Source organism: Prorops nasuta, unplaced genomic scaffold (genome assembly GCF_024137725.1).
Source record: "Prorops nasuta isolate Cenicafe-Biocafe unplaced genomic scaffold, Cenicafe_Pnas_1.2 PNAS00017, whole genome shotgun sequence".
In the NCBI taxonomy this organism is placed as follows: Eukaryota; Metazoa; Arthropoda; class Insecta; order Hymenoptera; family Bethylidae; genus Prorops; species Prorops nasuta.
Window position 1 is genome coordinate 2,872,507 of NW_027116814.1, and position 22,995 is coordinate 2,895,501.

The 22,995-nt window shown below is 36.5% G+C and overlaps 1 protein-coding gene across 1 annotated transcript; it reads left to right on the top strand.

Moving 5' to 3' along the window:
- The first annotated feature begins 677 nt into the window (after nucleotides 1–677).
- On the top strand, nucleotides 678–14,149 carry Amun (protein amun). The gene is made up of 4 exons (XM_066737317.1): nucleotides 678–2,026; nucleotides 8,313–8,409; nucleotides 8,493–8,808; nucleotides 8,992–14,149. The coding sequence occupies exons 1-4, from the start codon at nucleotides 1,878–1,880 to the stop codon at nucleotides 9,450–9,452; spliced, it is 1,023 nt and encodes a 340-aa protein (XP_066593414.1). The 5' UTR covers nucleotides 678–1,877; the 3' UTR covers nucleotides 9,453–14,149.
- The last annotated feature ends 8,846 nt before the right edge of the window (nucleotides 14,150–22,995 follow it).

Here is a 22,995-nt window from a genome sequence, read left to right on the forward strand (position 1 = left end):
AGATAGAGATAAATATGAGAGCCGGAGACAGCTGTATTCGTATATAGACGAGATGAGGGGAAATCTTGATGGTATTGGTAGCAGAGAAGGGAAAACGGTCAGGCGGGCCAATAGGGATGGTGAGTAACGGGTGGTCGGGAGGGGGAAGGGGAATGAGAAGGCATCGAAGCTGCTGCCCTCATACGGTCGTTAGTACCACTACAGACAGCAGCGGAGACGGAGAGGCCAGGACTGGCTCGCTATTGGCTTGCTGCGCGACCTCACTCTCTCGCGTTCTCGTTTCTCGCAACGAGAGTTCTGCTCGTTCTTTCATTCGTTCACACACGATACGCAACATGAAAAAAGTTGCTTGTGTGTGAGACTAGTCAGCACTTGGCCAGGGAAGGAAAGAGCAAGAGGGCAAAAGTTGGAGCGTTGCGCATACGCACGTATTTTCAGGCGCGGTAGAAGGCTGAGCGAGACGGATGTAGAGAGAGGGAACGAGGGAGTGAGCGAGGGAGGGGGGAATGGAAGGAAGAGCGTGAGCGCACGTACACATGCGCATGTAACATGTATACGCGCGTACATACAGTAAACGTAGCGATACGTGCAGCGCAACAGAGAGGCAGACGCGAGGCAAGCGGGAGAGTTCCGACGAGGCCGTGTTGAGTTGAGCGAGGGAAAAAGAGTCGCTCGCACACACCGTGCGACCGCCGTCCTTGTCGCCTCTCCCGCCTCTGCGAGCAGTCGTCTCGTCGATGTGCCGCAGCCAACCGGAACAGCTCTTACGTTTATACGCGCACCAACGAATAAACCTACAAATGGCAATAGAGGTCCTAAATGCCACGATTGGCAACTGATCGGTGAGTAAGACCGAGTTCCTCCAAGGGTCGATCTTAAAGGTCGGGGAAAAAGTACGAAAAAAGATAGAGTGAGAGTTTTAGTGAATATTTGGAGGAGTAACGGAAAAGGAAGGGAGCATTTTACAAGAAGTCACCGTTTTCGCCTTCGGGGCCGAGCCGGTACTGTGTGTTGGAACGGGGAAATTTGGAGAGGAACGAGGGTGAAAGAGGAAGGTCGTGAATGAAAGATAGATAGATAGACAGATAAAGAAAGAAAGAAAGAGAGAGAGAGAGAGAGAGAGAGAGAGAGAATAGCGGTAGTAGTGGTAGTGGTGGTGGTTGGTATCGAAGGAGGGGATAGTGGGTTAGCGAGGAGAGAGAGAAGGAGAAACACGCCGAGCGGTGCTGCTCCCTATTGGCGACGTCGAGTCGCCCTCCCCACCCAGGACAGTCGAACGAGGTCCTCGCCAGCTCTTGGTGCATCGTTTTCCCTCGTTGGGAAGCCTATGCTCGACTCTCCTCAAGTCCCTCGCGAACTCTGACTGCTGCTGTTACTGCTCTTCTGCTCCAAAGTGAGAAACTTAGTGCTGTACAAAACTTTACGTGGAATTGTGATTTCTGTGACTCCTATAAAGTGCTCCATTGTTTCGTCTTTACGCTTCACACGTTCCTTAGAGTCGAGCTTTCCATCGTTACTGGTTTGCCTCTCCGTGCGCGTGTTTGCCGTTTGGTCTGAAATTCCAAGCGCACGCGAGAGAGAGAGAGAGAGAGAGAGAAAGAAAGGAAAGAGAGAGTGAGAAAGCGTCCCACGCGTGTGTGTCGCGTATCGCGCTGTGCCGGTGAAAACGAGGGAGCTGGAGGAAGGTGGAGGGTAAAATAGGACTTCTCGCGGGGTCCTCTCGTGGAGAGGGGTACGAAAACACGGAGGATCGAGCTTATAGCTTTCGCGACGAGGACAGAGATAGGAAGAGGCTACTAAGGTATAGCAGAAGGTATTGGATAGAGAAGCTCTGGAGGCGCTGTCTGCCGGCCATTTTTCGAAGCTCAGTTATCACAATGGCTTCCGTGAAAGACACGGCGACTTTCTTCGCGGAGGGCACCGCGAATCAGTTCGAACACGTACTCAAGCTGTATCCGCAAGCACTCAGATTGAAGGCCGATAGGAAGCTCAAAAAACCGGAGGAGCTGATCAAGCTGGACAACTGGTAAGTGAGAGAAACTAGGAGAAGGAGAGAGCGAGAGAGACAGCAGAGCGAGCTACGCCCGTGCTCGGCCTCTCCGAGGGGCTGGCTTCCTCCACGGGCTCGCAACGGACAATGAACCCGCGGGTGCACCAGTTGAAGTCATCTACCATGCATTACCTGCTCCCTCGCACCACCTCCCTCGCTAACTTCCCATCCCACTCCCCTCTCCCCTCCCTGCGCATCCCCTTTTCCTATTTACATATCTCATCCTACTATCTTATTCCTTCGAAACGATATTGTCCACCCAACAATCGTTCATCCTACGATCCACGCATCACGCGGCGACCAACATTCGCTATAATGCAATATATATTATTCCCCCTTTTCTTCCCCACCCCTTCCACCCTCCAACCCCTTAAACCATTTTAAATTCGAGCCAACTTCGTAGCGTCCCTAATTAAAGAAACACCGGCTATACTTTCCTTCACCTCTGCACAATTTCAATACCTTTTTACCACTACTGATTTTTCTCTGACTGCGTTGAATATGTTTGTGAATCAATTGGCACTATATTACTAACTCAAACAGTTTATTTTGATTTTTCCGGAGTCTTACTGTGTGCTTTTCAGAGAATAACGCTAGCTCTAACCTTGAATTTTGCATAACGCTTATAAAAGATCATTTTATTTGATTCTTCTGGAGAAACGTGAAAAGTTTTACTCGCGTTGATCGTGATCCAAGGATTTCAACTCGAGAGCTAGGCGTTCCTAGTAGCGACTTACCCAATGGAATTGTATTACGAATCTAATTAATAGGAAAGAGGTTATATTTGTGTGATTTTCGATGAAAAGTTTTCTTGCTGTGAAGGCATCTGTGCAGTTTTCGGTAAAATTTTGGAACAGTTTGGTGGGTTGGCTTGTGAAGAATCGAGAGAACTTTGTTGCTTTGTTACTCGTGAAATCGCCAGTGTTGCCACGTTTCTCGCTTCTCGGCATATTTCTGCTGCGACTTGCGAGCAAGCATTTTAATTCTTCAGTTTTCTATTGAAAACTTGTGGAATTGTTTCGCGACTAGTGGCGAGCGTGATTTATTTGGAGAATCTACTTGTAGCCTGATAGATTTTCAAGTGGAGAAGTGTCGTGGCAACAGCGACGGTGAAAGAGCCACCCGCTGGCGTCGCTTTCACAGCGTCGGACAACTGGCCCCACTCGAATATACTGTTAGCTACAACCTTTCTCCACTCTTCTTTTCGTCATTCTTTTTCAAATTCCACTTTTTCATCATTTTCCCTCTTCACCTCTAATATTCCGTGAAAGAAAGTAATAACTGTGTACGGAATACTTCATTGTTCCATTAATATTTAACCATTAACCATCTTTACTTTTTTTTTCAAGCCCTTGAAAGAAGAATACACATAACAAAAGCACATTTACAGTGTATTCTCTATTTGCAAATAAACAAGAAACAGCTGAAAGGGTTCGATTCAGCAGCCGAGCACATTTATTAATGGTGATGGAAAACAAAACAAACCGTTTTAACGAGTGTGATAGAGACACAAGCTAGCTCGAGAAACGAACATTTCCCATCTTTTGTACTGTTTTCTTTGATATTTCAGTGACTTTTCCATATTTTAAAATCACTTTTGATGTTCGTGTGTCCAATGCAATTCGACCTATAACTTGTATTCAAAACACTGTTTTCTCGGTACTCGTCGGTACAAAAAACTTGCTGATGCTTTTTGAAGATTCAAAACATTTATCAAGCACGCTATGATCCAGTTTACCAAGAATCTGATACTTCAGTGTTATAACGAAGGGAAACCTTTTCGTTATTTCATTGTTATATTAAAATACGAAATAAATTTGTTGTACTGAAGTTTTTCAAAAATCCACTCGAGGTGATTCAGCAATAAATAGTAATTTTTTCGATTATCGCGGCCAATAAGCTTTAATTTGAAGTATATAATAAACAAACGATCGATTACTCACGCATGAGATGTAAGCTGACACATTGAAATTGATAAATGAGCTTTGAGTAGCTTTTAAATAATGATTTCTGTAATTAAATAAAAATCTAACGAGTAAAGAGAAATGAAAATAAAATGAAAGAACGCTTGGTTTTGCCAAATATTAATATTGATGAAACAATAATAATACAGGATTCTTTTTTTTTCAAGTTTATTATTTCTACGAAATAGTTTCTTTTTTATAATAAACCCTTGAACATTTTTTTTAATTACTAGGGTTTTCAGTATAATTGGCCGATTATTATGCCATTCCGCATGCTACGTTGCTTTTCTTTTTTACAATTGCTAAGATTTTAATACTAGTTGGAGAGCCTTGACCCAATATTTCAATAATATTGCTGCCAATGTCCTATAAGATTATTTGACTTAGTTATTAAGTAATGCCAAGGAGATTAAACGTTGTTTATTAATTATTCAATTTCATTATTAAAAAATAATGAGCCGAATGAACAGGAAATTAAATACCACTGAAATTTTCTCTTACCCCAAAGAAAAATTTTGCTTGATTTTACCGTTCTTCTTTACAAGCCCAGAATTTTAACATAAAGAGTTGATTTTATTTTTCATGTAACAATTAAAATTAACATAGCAATTTTTTTCTTTTTCCAAAAAATAAATTTACTTATTTTTATGGCTATGTGTGCTCTGCATGATAAAACTTTAACATAGAAAATGATATTTTGTAAAGTAAAGATTAAAATTAATATTTAATTTATCCTTCACAACTAATACAAATTTTACTATTTTTTTTATTATTCTCTCTGGTATTAAAATTGTAACAGTTACTTAATTTTTTTTTTCTAATAAAGATTAAAATTAACATTTCAATTTTGTTTTACTCTGAAGGAAAAATAGGCTTATTTTTATTATCATTCTCACCATGCTAAAACTTCAACATAGAAAGTTATACTTTATTCTTTCAAATAAAAATAAAAGTTAACAAAGCAAATTTCTCATACTTCTAGGAAAATTTGGGCATACTTTTATTCTTATTCTCTACTAAGTCAAAATTTAATATATAAAGCTAGATTTTTTCTTATATAAAATTTATATATTCAGATTGCAAGCCTTTTAACAGGCAATTGGAGAAATTTTATAACGCAATTTTTTAAGATGAATTTCTTTCAGTGCACATGAATCGCAGGGCTGCTTATGTTAAGCTTATTACAGAATTTATTCATGCATTTGCGTAACTCAGAAAATACCTATTGAAAACGCAAGGTTTCATCAACATTAATATTAATTTAGTGACGAAAATATGTCCAGTAATCAAACTAATCAATACTAGGTTTTTATTCTTCAAGGACATGGTCACCTTGAGCCTCTAAGGGTTAAACGAAGGAATTGTTGAGACTCGACTGGTGAGATAATAAAAAACTGAAGATTATGGAGCACAGCTATTCATAATAAATTTAATTAAACCTACAAGTGTATAATTTATTTTACATTTATTAGCCCTACAATTTTCCATACGCATATAAATTACTGAAAACGTAATTTGTTGTAAAAACAAAAATTTCATCAAAATCACAATTAATTTTAAAAAAATCAATGAATATTGGAGAATAATTTTTAGGAGCTTCTTCTGAGTTTCGAACGATTAGATAAAAAACTTAATATTTTGGAATACAGTTATTTATCATAAATTTCATTAAATGCACAAATGCATAATTTATTTGACATTTATTATTCCTATAATCTTCCCTACACATTTACTTCACTCGGAGTGCATTTATTGTAAACCTCGTTGTAAACGTAAAAATCTCATCAAAATGATAATTAATTTTCAAAACTATTTAACATTTACTTTAATGAATATTAAAGAATAAATTTTACGAGCTTCGTCGCCTTAGATCTCTGAAGAGTTGACTGAAGGGATGTTTGAGTTTCTCGATTGACGGGATAATATTATTTAGTATATATTATTGACGCTTAGATTAAAACCAATGACGTAACAGAGAAACTGACAGATGAACACTGAAACGTCGACATTCCAATACGAATAATTTGACCCAAATGTTTTTATCAGTTTAACAAATTCGTGAATCACCAAAAATATTTCTCCTCCCTAGCAACGATAAATAAATAACCTGCCAAAACTATACAGCCATTTTTATCACACCTCTAATTATATAATGTTTCTGTGATTAATTTAATAAATCGATTAAATCAATTATCAATTGACCCAATCCAGTAGAATTTTATTTTTAAATAATCACCCAACACCTTTCAAAATTATCAAATATTTTTTTCTCTGAAAAATTTTTAGTAATATTTATCAAAAACGAAAAGCTTTTGTTGAAATAGGATCATAGTTCCTCATTTTGAGTATACAACGTTGGTGTTTTCTTAAGAACTTCCAGCACTACATCATTGAACGCTTGGGACTTCAAAACGATGCTTTCTAACCTACATACTTTCCAAGGGAGTTTTAAAATTTCTTGTAACTCCTGTCCCACCGCTATCTCCCTGCTTTTCCCTTGCTATGCACCACATCTTTTTCCCCATGATTTAAGAAACCTAGTTCCATACACTCACTTTTCCTTTGCTATGCATCGCACCTTTTTCCCCACAATCTAAATAACCTAATTTCCTAGAAAATCTAGTTTGAAATTCGAGTACGTTTTCTTAAATTTACATTAAAATACACGAAAATTAGTGTAATTGCTTTATCTCGATGCACTACGTAACGGTTTTTTCTGAGGTCACGAAGATCAGCTGTTTCGTTCGACAGCTATAAACACAGTTTCCAGTAGTTTCAAGCAGTTTGTAGTTCATTCATACGTTCCACGCCCGCCTTTGATCAGTAGTGTTTATATAGACATAACCTTAAATCCACCGAAATTTGTTTTCGAACGTGTAACACTTATTTAACCTGCCAACGGTCGTTTCTCGCGTCTAATGGTGGTTTCTTCTCGAAAAAAGCTAAGTAGCAGTGGTACCAACTGATCTGAATGCAGATGCATCGAGGGAAGCGACGCAGTGGACGTAACCTAAGGGCGCGTTTCCACCAAACACAAGAATGTTTTTAATGTTGGTAAACTCAACTTTTTTATGCTGACGAAAATCATTGTGCACTACATGGTACCTGTTAATTTATCGATGGGTTAGTGAATTGAATAAAAATCCAACAAAGTGATTAAAAATGGTGGCCAATACACACGGCTGACGTCATTATCAAAAATCCTTCAGTTTGCAAACATTTGAAAACATTTGCAGACCTAGTGGAGACACACCCTAGACGTAAATCGAAACAAATCAGAATGAGGCGTAAGAGGTATATGAATCACGTGATTATTATATTTTTGTTGATGTACCTTAAATTGCGTTTACGTTACGTCCGTTACGTCGCTTCTTCTGGCGTCACTGAAGAGCGATGCCAGAGCAGAGATATTTGTAAGGAAAATATAATCACCCCCAGTAACATTTTGAAAACAACTGCAAAATATAATAATTTTACTTTCGACATAGATGAAAATTTACGTTGCAGGAAACAGTCGTTATCTTTCTACAAATTTGTTACAATTGGTGGAAAAACTGTAGTCCTCTGCAATGCAGACTCCTAGACCAAATTCCCTTCCTCGTCAAAAGTAAAATGATTGGAATCTACAGCTAACTTCAAGATGCTACTAGGGACGTTCCAACGTAAATGTGTGCTTTTTATGCGTTTAGGTACCCCCCTCCACTCGTCGCTTTATTACAAAGAGACTCAAGTTGACCTAATATTTTGCAGCTTCAATGGCAATTTTCAGTATCATTGTAGATCGAAAATAATATAAACAGATATACATTTATGATTAAACGTACCGATATTTTTCGTTAACTTTGGCCCAACGATACCGAAATTTATCGATAATTACAGAATTTCTCTACTGGTATCACTGTCACCCTAAGGTTAAACCCACACACATACATTTTTATATAGATCCCATCGAAAATTTCCCGCTTACCACACACGAGCAATTTTATACGGTGCCTAAAAACACGCACGTGCGTGAATCTAACCTAAAAAAGAAACGGAGAGTCCCTGAATGGCGGGAAAAAACTTGCAATTGCTGAAAAATCGTACGGTGGCGCCACCGCCTCTCGACGAATTTCTCGAGCGTCACTACAGAGAGCGTTGGTTTCTCACAGCTGTTTGACATTTTTAATAACCTATTGCTACATGCGTGAGCACATGCATTGCATCGATTACGTCACTTTTTTTCCTCGTAACCGTGATCTTGCGCCAGTTAACCTCGTAAATAACTAGCATTGAGGTTCGCAATCTTTCTTTTCCAGGTACCAAAATGAACTTCCAAAGAAGATCAAATCGCGTGGCAAGGACGCCCATCTCAACCACGAGGAACTCGTGCAGACGATGAAATGGAAGCAAACTGTAAGTTTCCATTCTCTATTTAAAAAAAAAATAGAAAAAAAGGAAGATAAATTTAAAGAAAAATGTTGAAAATTTTGTTGCAGCGTGGAAAGTTTTATCCACAGCTATCATACTTGGTAAAAGTGAACACACCACGCGCAGTGATGGCGGAGACTAAGAAGGCGTTTAAGAAGCTTCCGAACCTGGAGCAGGCGATCACCGCCTTGTCGAACTTGAAAGGGGTCGGTACAACGATGGCATCGGCACTTTTGGCGGCAGCTTCACCGGAGAACGCGCCTTTCATGGCGGACGAGTGCCTCATGGCGATTCCGGAAATCGAGGGCATTGACTACACCACCAAGGAGTACCTTAACTTTGTGCAGCACATTCAGAATACAGTGGAGAGGCTGAATAAGCAAAGTGAGCAGAGTGACCGATAAAATAAAATTAGCAAATATTAGGAAACTCCTTAAACTATCTATCTATATATATATATATATATATCTATAAACTTAGAGAAAATTGAAAAAGTGAGGTTAGGAAAGCAGTTTGCGCGCATATTCTCGCAGAATAAGATAAAAAACGTTGAAATTTGTGTTGCAGCGTCGAACGGGAAGACTTGGAGTCCTCACAGGGTCGAGCTGGCACTGTGGACCCATTACGTGGCATCCCAGCTGAAACCAGAGCTGCTGGATGGAATTCCAGGCAGCACAGAGAACGGGAAGTCGCACGCGCCTAGCAACGGCGAGACCACGGAGCCATCGGACGACAGCAACCAGGAAGAAGGGGCGGTCGTAGTGGCGAACGGGAAAGAGGCAGGACCGATCGATCCTGCGGCGATCGACGAGAATAGCACAACTACGTCATTCACGGAGGACTCGATGGACAAGCCGTCGACGCCGATAACGGTGGCGGTGCCCAGCGAAGACACGAACGACTCCCTCGCCACGAACGAGGAGAACAACACACCTAGACCGACGGACAGCGAGGACACCGAGGACTCGCAGGATGCGCAGGACGCCGAGGTCGCGCAGGAACCGCCGGTGAAGAAGACCAAGAAGTGACCGGTCCACGGGCCAGAAAATGCCCAGCAGCGAACCAGCGTCGTCGACCCAGCCGCCAATAATCTCGCGTTCATCGAGACTCGACGATTTTAATGCAGCCAACAACAACACGCGTACCACGTGCCACCTCTTCCCCACTTCTCGCCGCGATACACGCCTACCTGCCTGCCTGCCTGCCTGCCTGCCTGACTGTGTGTCTGCTTGTCCGACTGCCTGCCCGTCTCATTCTCTATCCGAACTTCTATGTCTGCGCAAGTGCGTCTTTCTGTGTATGTGTGTGTGGGGCTTTACGTGTGTATCCTCCATGTATGTATGCGTGCGAGTGTGTGTACCGCCTACACTACCTGGCTCTCCTCGACTGCTGAAATTAACAGCGATTTCAATCGATCACTCCGTAACGCGTCGACGAAACACCACGATACCTAGACTCAAGATTCTTATGATTGTACTACTCGATTTTTGTTCCTGCGTTGCGTTATTCCTGCGTCGAACGCGAGATTCGTAAAGAGAGAGAGACAGAGCTTTGGAAGAGAATACTTTTTATTGTTTTTATTTTTTTTTAGTATTTTATAGATTAACGAGGAGATTCGTGGTTCTCCGTTCTTTTGTATCTATAGAATTATTGTACCGTGCAGTGACCTTGAACCGCTGCTGCTGCCCCAGTTGGATGAAAAAATCTCTCTACTACCGTGGATTAATCGTGTCGCAAATCGACAGGAGAAAATGCTGGATTTCGAGCGACGAGTGAAAATTGAAAGATCGGGGTGTTCGATTGTGCAATTCGCACGATATTGTAGCTCTTCTCGGATAGCGACGTGTTTCTTTCTCGTTCGCACTCGATGTCCCTGACCAAAGAGGATCGTTAAAATTTACTCTCAATTGTGACTGGTTCATGAGAATAATCACTCGACTACTGCCCGGTGCCGGGAATCGTGCACTCGCCTAGTTTAACCAAGCGTCATTCCTCAGACTTCACTGTCACACGCGGAAGCAACGCGATGTAAAACGGAGAGGCGCGCGAATATCGTTAGGGGAGGAAAGAGAGGAAAGGAAGAAGAAGGCGTGTGCAGGAGGGGGCGAAGAAATGGACAGCGTGGCACCACCCGCGAGCAAAAAAACTGGCGGCATTCGAAATATAATGATAATATTAATATTAATAACGATAATTATTCTAATTATAATACCGAATCATTACCATAATTTATATACCTAAAGAAAAAACTGCATGTCAGAGTGATGCATGGAGAAAACCAAATACCTTGTAAGTAAAATTTTAGAGTGAAATATTAAGAAGCATTGCTTTGTGTCCAACGGAAAAAGAAAATGAGAAAAACGCAAATGAACACACACGAGATATTGTGCACACACTTTAGAGAAACTTAAAAACCAAACACTCCACACGTATTCGTATAATATGATATATGTATTATATCGCATACAGTAATAATATACCATACATACACATAGCTACGCGAGATGCGCAGTCTGCGACGGTAGACCCTACACACACATCCCGTCGAGGTTTTTATGTACAGGGATTTAACTAGTATTTTTGCATTAACGATTAATCGACGAGGGGCAAGCGGGATAAAGGGGATCACACAAGTTTACACGAAAAAAGGAAGTGTTAGCGAGAAACAATTATAAAGCTGATGAGAGAGAGAGAGAGAATGCTTTGGAACAAGAGAGAGAGAGAGAGAGAGAGAGAGGTGTAGCGTGAATGCTTGAATAACGGATAGAGAGAGAGAGAGAGAGAGAGAGAGAGAGAGAAATATATATTAGCTGTAAGCTTGATTGGGAGCGTTCATTCAAATTTTATAAATATATATATATATTTGTAATTTAGAACACTGCGGCCAGGCTGCTTGGCTATTCACGAACAGCCACTCTCGTCAGCACAAGAAGCCCTTAAGGACTGTATTATAGACTATGAAACCGAAGCGCGAAGGTAAAATGAAAAAAAAAATAGTGGCGCACGATTGAGTCATTTTTAGCAAGTTGCGAGCATTGAAATAAGTATCGGGGCTGCATCGTTGAAAGGGGAGGGGGACTCAGGGTAAGGAAGGGTAAAAGAAGAGAAAAAAAATTCACATCTCTTTTACCGTTCCTTATTCGTCCAAACGATGGTTGTCCACTCTTCTTCTATTTCTTCTTCGTCTCCTACTTCTCTAATTCTTCTTCGTCCGCTGCTTCTTCTTCTTGCGCAACCGACTACCGCGACAAGTCTCTCTCCGAACTCTCCACGGGCAAATTGCGCACAGAAAACTGCCGCGAGCAGAACCGAATATCTCGAATACCCGTGGCGATCGTTATTATATATATATATATATATATATATATATATATATATATATATTTATTTAGCATCCATAATTTATAATTGATATCACGTATGGGAGAGCGTAGTTTTCTATCCGTGCAAAATGACGAGAGATCGAGGGCGCTTTAGCTCGCACGATTATTTAAATTTTAAGGCATGATATATAGACGACGACGATGACGATGACGAGGAGGAGGCTGATCAGGGAATTAGCGAGTGGCGATCAACCAATATTATAGAGAATCCTTGGATTTTTACGAATCCCAAGAAATACGGACACGTTATTCTGCTCGGTGGTGATATGCGATTATTAATTTGTATTAATTATTATTATTATTATTATTGTAATTATACAAACGCTGCGAGACGATTTGTATCACCTTGTAAACACAATGGAGAGTGGCCGTATATTTTCCAATGCGTTTCTCGCAAGCTTCGAGCGATCATGATTCTCTCTCTTCTTTTCATCAAACAGGATGCACACACGTATATCATTAACTAGACATTCCATTTGATTTTTTCATTCGCTGCTTCTCTTTTTGTCTCGTTCTTAATAACGTTGACTCTGACAAGAGAACAAGGCAGGCTCGGTACATCGAGAATGGAAGAAGAGCCAACTTGCGAGAGATCCTAAATTTATTAGGGAGGATTTTCCTTTGTTTTCCTTATTTAAACCTCGTAAGTCACGATTTTTGTCGCTGCGTTCCTTCGTCCCTCTCGACCAGTCATAAATTCTCATTGCTTCCTTCTCCCCCCACTCCCCCCATTCATCCTGCTACACCAGTCCCACCCCTTTAACATTTCATTTCATTTCCATTCCCAAGCCGTGCAAAACTACGTTTCGAATCTTTGCACGTTCGCGAAAAACTTGAACATTTTACCTCTTAGACTTTCCTTGAGACATTATTTATACACTCTTTGTCTCTCTCTCTCTCTCTCTCTCTCTCTCTCTCACTTCTTCTATTCTCCTTGTCTGCTTTGTTCTCGAATAGAATGCAGATCAATTTATGTGATACTTTGACGAGCAGGCTGGAATCTCGAAGGTCTCAATTTAAAATGAGTCTACAGGCTGAGTTTATAAAGGGTGCTTTGCACAGCGATCGACGTTAATTAATATCGCTATTGTTACTGCCATTTTGCTATTGTTAATCAAGCACCGAAATTGCATATATATCTCATTGAGCCCTTGGAGATTTCTGCAGTCCCCATTAGAATAGAGAAGAGGAAAGTCAACGAAAAATCTATCACCACCACCACTGCGATCATGACACCATCACAAACCTCCCCGTTGCTTTCGATTACACAATTAACGCTAATTACGGAGCCCCTCACGTATAATAAGGATAATTAACTAGTAATTGATTAGCGAATCAGGACATGAATTAATTCTGTAAATTGCATTAGTTTTACGTTTTGCAACAAACCAATACACAGGGTTTACGACTTTGGATGATCAAAATTTTTAACACGGAGTCCTTGGATCTTTTCAGACAAATGTATTCCACACGATTGTTCCCACATCGTGCTCCAATTTTGTATTCTTTCATTTTCTGGTTTAGCCAAAGTGTTTCGGTGATAAGAGCAACAAGGAGGACCTGATAAGGACATAGAGGCAGATGCAACTCTGCCCTCTCTTTGTCGTTCTTCGCTCTCGAAGCAACCTCATTGGCCAAACTAAACAATTATACGTGTTGGACAAAAATTCTTTTGGAATTTTTTGTCTGGAATTATTCATGGAATTTGTGTTAAAAATGAGGAATGTCCAAAGTTCTACGCCTCGTATTCGCTTCGTGCAGTCGAAGACAGTGAAATTTGAATGAGAATATGTTGTGAAGTTGTATACACATACACTATCGAGTATATGTATATTCACCTATCTTTATTTTAGGTGGAAATTTTACGTATACGTATACGTATGCAGTTTCACGTTCTCGTTTTAACCCTCTCTGTGTTTGACTGACCGTGGTAGATATATATATATATATATATATACACATATTTATATATATATTGACGAGTTTTGGAAATTGGCTTCAAAGCACTATATAGATCTTTTTCGAATCTTTTTCCTAATTATGTACGAATTGTAATTTGATTAATAAACTTTCTACGAAGGTTAATACGACAGAGAGTTGTTTTTGGACTCGTAAACGGGTCTAGCAAGATTTTCTCACGATAATCGTTCATTTTCAATCTTTTCTTTTTGCCACGCTGAAAAAAATCGGTATATTACTCATGTACTCTGTATACAAAGCACTCCATTGTGTCACCATTAATTTGCTTCGTAGCAGCAACACGTGTAACTTCAATTCATTGTACAATAATAACGTGATGTCATTGCAAAATACGAAGTTAAATAAATTATTTGAAAACGTTACGTGGCGTTTATTTGATTCACAACGAGCCTGAACCTATTTTTGAATTTTCAGAGTCAGTGATCTCTGTAATCCTGTCCATATAGGACAGGAAAGGAAAAGCGGACATTTTCACATCCCTGCCACATCCCTGGTATATAACACTTGTGGTCGAACGTGTCAAAGATGTATCAGGCATGTGGAAATGTCCACTTTTTTGACACATGCTGCAAGGATGTCACCTTTCTCAATATTTACGAAACTTAAACTATACAAGTGGAGAACGTGCAAAATTAGACCACCAGTCGCTGAATTGAGAGAAGCTGCAAAGTTCAACGACTGGTAAATATAATTCATGTGAAAATGAAAATTAAATACCAATAGGTAATTTAAGGTTTCCTGTAGACTTTGTAGTAACAAAGCATTATTATTTTCTATTTTTTATTCGATATTTGTAATTCTATTACAAACAAATTGTATAATGGAAGGGTTTTAGAAAAGAAGCTTCGCAGTGGAAAAATAATGTAAATTTTCTCGTTGCAATCGAATCTTTGTTAATTTCATTGTTTTCCACGCCAATGGGCTACCGGTTTATGGGACTATATATAGATTTCGAGCCTATTTAACAATGAAACACGTCTAACTGCAGTGTGACGAGATTTCTCAATTAAACAATTTTAATGCTTCTCGTTGTAATTGTAACTTTGTTATTTTCATTGATCTCGACGCCAGTGCGATGTCAATATATCCACGAATGCAGCACTCTGGCTTTTTTAATAATAAAACACGCTTGATTGCAGCGACGAGTTTTCTCAATTACCAAATTTTAAAACTTTTCGTTGTAATTTTAATTTCGTTAATTTCATTTATTTGGATTCCAATGCGAAGTTATTTATGTTCATGAATACAAAACTCTTTTTTTTAATAATAAAATGCATTTAAGCTGCAATAATGAAGATTCTTAATAAAAGATTAAAAATATGTGTAAAATTTCTTGTTATAATAGCATCTTTGTTAATTTCAATAAGTTCAATGTTAATGTGACTTTTTATTTAAAATAGGCCCATCTACACTTATATCAGAATTAAAAATTAATAACTTACATTTTGATAGTTTGAAAAATAAAAGGATTTAAATCATAAACGTAAATGTTCATGAAGAATCGAAGATCAAATCACAAAATGAAAAATAAAGGGATTTTATTGGAAATAATATTTAGCTTATTTCCGAGGAACGAGTGAGAAAACTTTGTTTCTAAATACTACCACGATCAATTATCCAGTATAGCATTAGCAGTAACGAAATGATTTCAGCAATGAAGCTTGACTGACTGCGAAAGAAAAACACTGTAAAGTTTCTCGTTTAAATTGCATCCTTGTGGATTTCATGGATTTCGACGCTAATACGATTTCGTATGTTCATGCTTGCAAAATTCAATTCTTTCTAGCAATAAAAAACACCTAATTATAGTGACGAGGTTTCTCGACTGAAAAGCTTTAAAGCTTCTCGTTGTAATGGTTAAACTGTTCATTTTATTGATTTCAACGTCAATGGAATGTCGTAGGTTCATGAGTGGAGAATTCGAGTCATTTTAGCAAATAAAAAAAACACCTAATTACAGAGATGAGGTTTCTTGATTAAAAAGCTTTAAAGCTTCTTGTTGTAATTGTTAAATTGTTAATTTTATTGATTTTGACATCGATGGGGTGTGATAAAAGTTCATGAGTGAAAAATTTGAGGCTTTCCAGCAATAAAAAACACCTAATCATATAATGATAAGGCTTCTTGATTAAAAAGCTTTAAAGCTTCTCGTTGTAACTGTTAACTTGTTAATTTTATTGATTTTGACATCAATGGGATGTGATAGGTTCATGATTACAAAGTACAAGTCTTTTTAACAATGAAAATCAGCTTATCACAATATATATAACCAGGTTTTTAAATTAAAAAGCTTTAAAGCTTTTCGTTGTAATTTTTAGGCTGTTAATTTTATTGATTTCGACATCAATGGGGTGTCGTAGATTCACGAGTGAAAAATTCAAGGCTTTCAGCAATAAATGCACCTAATTATAATGACGAGGTTTCTCGATTAAAAAGCTTTAAAGCTTTTCGTTGTAATACTTGCATAATACTCTTATCAAATTCATAAATAGATTTCACAACGCTAATAGAATATCGTAAGTCCATGATTACAAAATTCAAGCCTTTTTAAGGACAATTAGTGTATAAATGAAGTCACAAAGTTTGTGAATAGAAAAAATTGTAATACATTTCAATTGTGTCAATCAATTTTTTAATTTCATTCATTTCAAAACCACATTGGAATATTATAAGCTCTTGATAAAAAAAATCAAGCCTTTTTAAATATAAATAGTGTATGATTGCAGCAACAAAGCTTCTAAATTAAGCAATTTTAAAACGTTTCATTGTAATAGTCAATTTATCAATTCCATTGATTTCGAGGCCACTAAGATGTTGCAAGGTTCATGAATAGACAATTCAAGATTATTTTAAGACAAAAATGTAGGTAATTGTAGATGACAATATGAAAGGAAAATTAATAATAATAAATTATAAGATTGAAGCTAAAAACAATACTCTTTTTTTCTTAAATAAGCATTGATGAACTTTTGTATATTGCAAGACGTATGGAGATTGATTCAGGAAACGTTTTCGACACTAAATGTTCTCTATGTTATTATTTATAAAATTAATCATTATTTTGAGTGTTAAATGACCAAAGTTACTGTATATGCTTTAAAGTATTTTTTTAAGGTATAATTTGCCATCGAAACACTATCTTGTTTCTGATAACATAACAATTTATCTGTAACTACAACCAAGTAAGAATTCAAATAAAAAATCCTAACACTTCCAACTACCTCACACACACTTAATCATTAATTACTTTAAATTTCAATTATTTCTATAACTATAATTTATGTATAAAAACTAAATTTTAATTATTACATTCCTTTCGAATTTTCCTTGAAAAAATTGTATATATATATATATATATAGTAGCTGCATTTTTAATTTTGTCATTTTGAAGAATAAAATTCAAACGAAATATGCATGCGAATTTTAAAGTTGAAGCGGGTAAGCCGAACCATCCGGTTGGTGAAATTTATGCAGCTGGCGATTTTGCGTTTTCCGTGCGTCCGGTTGGAAAGGAAAAAGTGAGCAGAAAAGGAGATACGCCGAGAGCCAGCCAATATTTTCGAAGGAGTCACGCTAGATTGGCTCCAATGGCAGATTTGCAGGTGAAAAATGTGCGAAGTGTCGAAACTCGTGCAAAGTTACAAAATCGAGTCGCGAAATTGTTCACGAATCTCAATAAAACCGATTATTAGACTTTTTACTAAGGCGAAGGATTTCAGGGAGCATATATATAATAAAGAAAACTGTAGAATAAATTAAAGGACTAACCTTTCGAAATGAATTCGTTGCCTTAAAAAATTAATAACAAAAAATTAATTAAAAAAAGAATTCTAGCTGAGATTGATGGATCGAAGCTCACTATTTTGGACCGAATTTTAATTAAAACCGAGCGCGTTGACGGGGGTGACAGGGTGATAAGTTATTAAAGGAGAAGCAACGATGTTTGATCGAAGCGACGACCAAACGTGTTCATCCAATTGCAAGATTTCGTATAAATAAATTCAAGATTCATTACGATTTTCTCCCAACTGTCAACGACAAGAGCGATGATTCCTGATACAAATAATCATTATATAAATTATAAAAAACTGAAAAAAATAAATAAAATAATTCAGTTTTTTAATTTTACTTCGCGTATCAACTTTGAATTTATTTTTCTGAGTGAAAAGAGAAAAAATAAAAAAATAGGAACAATAAAAAAAAAGAGAGAAATTAAACTAAAATAAATAAAAAAATTAACAAATTGCAGGAAAAACTTCGTCGCTTTGAACGAAAGATACGCTCGGGTATTGAAATACAGGGAAAAAGAATGAGAAAGTGAAAGAAAGAGTGAGGGGGGGGGGGGGGAGAAGGTCAAGGGATGAGAACGAGAGGAAGAAAAAGGAAAAAAAGCAGGGGACATTGAACCGATCGGGTTTCAGCTTTGAGCCGTTCAATCTACCAGTACGAAAGGGACAGTCGGTGCATCAGCTATGTCCCAGTGACCCACTAACGTCTGCCACGACCTTCGAGAAGATATGTTCGCCCATTTAAAGCATCCCCCCCCCCCCTCCTACCCCTCATCACTCTCTATCTCTGTCTCTCTCGGAGGGTATCATGATTCACGAACAAACCGCGACTCACGCACAAGCACACACTGGCTCACGTACGGTGGATAGACGAGCCAGAGAGGGGGGGGGGAGGTACCACACACACACACACACACACACTGGGAGAGTAGAGCAACAGCCACCCAAGACAGAAAAGAGGGGGGGGGGGGGAGAAAGTGGAAACAGGTGGGACGTAGCAAGAGACGGATAGAATGAAGTTTGAAAGAGGGGTTGGGGGGAGGTGGGGTGCAGCGAAGGACAGGGATAGAAAACGAGAGAGAAAAGAGATTGGCGCTGGGTAACATATATATATATATATATATATATAGTGGAAGGGCAAGAGGGACGGATGAGCAGGTGGAGTGGAGGGAGAAGGACTGAGAACGTTGGGGTGAAAGGGAAAGGGGGGAGGGGGGTACTGGTTGAAAGTGAATGAGCCAATGCAAATATCGACGCGTAAGTGTGAGTGACTCCTGTGTACGTACGTGTACACACAATACAAGACGCGGCGAGAGAGAAAGTGAAAGAGTGCGAAAGTCGATATATATATGTGTGTGTGTATATATATTTATGTGTGTGTATTTGTGCTGTTGCAAGTGTGTGCGTGAGAGGGAGCATTGTAATGAACGAGAGAAAGAGAGATGCAGAAGGATACTTGCTGCTGTTGCAACGAAAAGAGTGAATGACCGAGATCAAGTTCGCACGTGTGCATCGGGGAAAAATTGCGACGGTAAAAAAATACGCTGTGTGTGAATGGGCGTATACTATCTTTTCTTCTCGCGATATACTCTACTCTTTCTTTCTCTTTTTTTCTACTTTTTCTGATTCGTTCTTTATCTCTCTTACTCTTTGGTGATTGAAACCTTGCTTTGGTTATAGGATTAGGCTAAGAGAAATTTGTATTTGTAATTGTGTTGAGATTTTCAGATTTCATATTTTATTGATTTTTATTATTATTATAATAAATACGCTGTGTGTGAATGACCTTATACTATCTTTTCTTTTCTTGATACATCCTTCTCTCTTTTTCTTTTTTCTTGCTTTTTCTGATTCATTCCCTATCTCTCTTTCTCTTTGGTGATTGAAATCTTGCTTTGGTTTTAATATTAGGCTAAGAGAATTTGTAATTATATTGAGTTTATAAGATTTTATCATTTATTTTTTGCTAAATCATGTTATTAGTATAGTTTATTAATTTTTAATATTAACACTAAGTTTATCATCTTATTTTTTTTATTTTTCTATCCTCTGGGTAATCATTAGTTTTTTATATATAAAATTTTATTGCCTAACATTAATTTTAATGGCAAGTTCAAATTTTAATTTTCAAGATTCATTTTATGCTAAAAGAATTATATTCAGTGTAATTTTTTTAATTAATTCATTCATACATTCTCCCTCCTTTATCACAATTTAATATTTTTCACGTAACAGCTGTGCGCTTGACATTAAAATTTTCATTATTCTATTTTTAAAAATTCTCAACACAATTATACAAATGAAACAGTGCGAAAGTATAATTACCTCTCGAGGATGGGTATTCCCTCGTAGGAAATGCTTACTTTACGAAACACTACCACTGAAACTGCCCCCCCCCCCCATTGAACTATCAAATAAAACCATTTTTAAATGTACAAAAACATGTATGGGGAACATGAGACAAAGTGGGACCACACGATTTGATTATTAATATTTCCTGTATGGTAAACAATGATGCATTAATTATCATGACAAATGTTCCTGTCTAATAAATAATATCTCTTATTAGAAAAACATTTCTATTTGTTTATATTTCAGTGTATTCATTTAAATTATTTCACTTTTTCTGGAACTAGGACATTTACCCTTTTTTGTACAATATTCACATATACATATGTGCAATGCAATAAAGTTATATCAACAGTAAACATGTATTCAAGAAAATAAAAATTTATATCATCATTAACAGCCTTTTTTAATTTTCTAATAATGGTTATCCTGAATTTTTTCTACATATAATACAAGACAGCTATATCAGCAGTAAACACTTACTCCAAAAATTCCAAATTTATATCACTAACAACAGCCTTTTTTAATTTTCTGACAATGGTTATCTTGAATTATTTCTACATACAAGACAGCTAATAGCTATATCAACAGTAAACATTTATTCCAGAAAATTTAAATTTAAAACACTTCTAACAGTCTTTATCAATTTTTGTAACAATGCACATATCCTAAATTTTTCCTCAATACAAGAAGGCCTTATCAGCAATAAATATTTCAGAAAATTTAAATTTTAAATCATCGCTTTATTAATTTTCTAATATTACATATCTTGATTTTTTTATACAATACAAGAAAACTGTATCAATAGCAAACACCCCACAAAATCTAAATTTAAATCACTACTAACAGTCTTTTTAATTTTCTTATCACGAGTATCCTGAATTTTTAAAATTTTCTATGCAGAGGGCAAGTGTTTTTAAAATTGTAATAAATTTCTATCATAATTTAAATTTTTATTTTCTCAATTAGTTTTTACTGTTTATATAACCAATTAACGTTAAAAATATGTTCCTTTATTCACTCTGTTTTCATTTTTATTTTCTTTATTAATCTGTCACATGCACAATTATTTTGAAATACTATTATTATTATTATTAATATTATAATAATTAAAGTTCATTAACGTCTCACTGTTTACATTCGAGACCACCCAAGGGTTACCAAGCACTGAGAAAAGTAACTAAAATTAATCAATAATGACGCAAATTTTACTCAGCATTGGGTTGCACGAACGCAACCATTATCCAATCAAATTATCATAACAAATCATAGTTATTTATTGATGTTTACATTCAGCAAAATTATAGGTTGCAGCGAGTGTTTATTTTTCTCTGTATCTTGGTAAACAGTAGTTAAATGGAAGACCAAACGACCAAACATTTGGCCACGATAATGGATATAGTTCCACTTTCATAAAATGTATAAATAGAGAGAGAGATAATGATTTATTGCTTCTATTGGAAATGTAAATGTACACCGGGGTGGGGGGGGGGGGGGGATGTGTATAGTGGAAAGAAGAAAAGAATAGGTTACACTCTCCATGAAAAAGTAAATAATAATAGTACAAAATAAATGTATAATGGAACATAGTATCCCATTATTAATATCCAACCTTCAATCAGTTTTATTGAGCCAACAAACAAACGTTTATACTTCCATTATTTTATTCATTGATACTACTGTTTATATTATTTTACGATTCATAATTAATAATTAGTGAATGTTATAACAGAATTTATGTATTTTTGAATACACAAAATATTGTAGATATTAAACATAATATTATTGATTCAATAAAATGATTTTATAAGTATTATAAATGTAACTGCAAGAAAAGAATTTTTTAGTAAATATTACTGCAATTATTATAGTCACTAAGAAGAATTTTTTTGACTATTTACTGGATTTATAATCAGATTTTACTGTGATAAAATTTTTCTTTTAATATTCACTGTAAAATCTAATTTAAAACTAGAAAAAATTGAAATAATTAATAAAAATCTCTCGATAATTATAAAACTTTAGTTATGTTTACTGAGAAATTCTTTTAGTATTAATTTCATAAATAAAATTTATACATCTTGAACTTACGTGTAATGATGTACGTAACAATATTGATTGTAAAATAATTTAAAATTTGTAAATAAAGTTCGTTAGTTAAAATAAATCAGAGCATAAATTCAAGAAAAAGCGTAATTTTCAATTATTAGAGTTATCAGAAATTTTTGACTTCTTGATGCATTATTACTGATGATAAAACGTTTAAAAAAAGTTCTACGTAAAATTTTAACATCTTTTATTTCTACATAGATACAAGTTCCTTACGTACATATTGTGGGGTGTTTTAACTGGCGGACCCTCTGCAGGTTGTAACGCGAATGACGTATTTCCTTGGAAGAGTCGATAAAAGAATCGATTCCGAGAAAAAAAAACACTCAATTTAGTTAATGTCAATATTTTTCAATTTTCACAACAATGTGTTTAGGCCACGAGTCAGCATAAATTGTTACGTAACCGGATAAATATAAATAATCTTACAAAAATGAATAAGTTTTTTGTGGATATATCGTGATAACAATAAAAATTGTCTAATAATTATTTTTTGTATGGTCAATACTTTTCGAGTTACACAATAATTTATCTACGTGTAAACTCACTAGGTCGATAATTTACATAATTATTCCTGTAGGATATGGAACAAACGAATTTTTACCTAGACAGATTATTATATGTAATTTGAAAAATATTAGAAATATAAAAATATAAAAACAAGCTTGTTGCACTTTTTTATTGTTAATTATTTTATCTAAAAAAATACTTATACAATTTTTTTAAATTATTAATTTTTACCATGCTGTGTAATATTATGCTGACTCGTTGCTTAAATATATTTTTATACAACTTAATAAATAAAAATAATATTAAGAATAGTATAAGAGCTTTCTTCTCAAAATCAGCTCTTTATCCAGGACTTCCGGTTTGACCAACACTTTTGAAACACCCTGTACAAACTGTAATATAATTAATTATCTCAATATGCTTCTATTTACTTGGAAAACAAACATAATACA

Coding starts and splice junctions, on each gene's coding strand:
- Amun (XM_066737317.1), top strand. CDS start 1,878: ATGGCTTCCGTGAAAGACACGGCGACTTTCTTCGCGGAGGGCACCGCG. Junction 2,027..8,312: donor CTGATCAAGCTGGACAACTG/GTAAGTGAGAGA, acceptor TTTCTTTTCCAG/GTACCAAAATGAACTTCCAA. Junction 8,410..8,492: donor CGATGAAATGGAAGCAAACT/GTAAGTTTCCAT, acceptor ATTTTGTTGCAG/CGTGGAAAGTTTTATCCACA.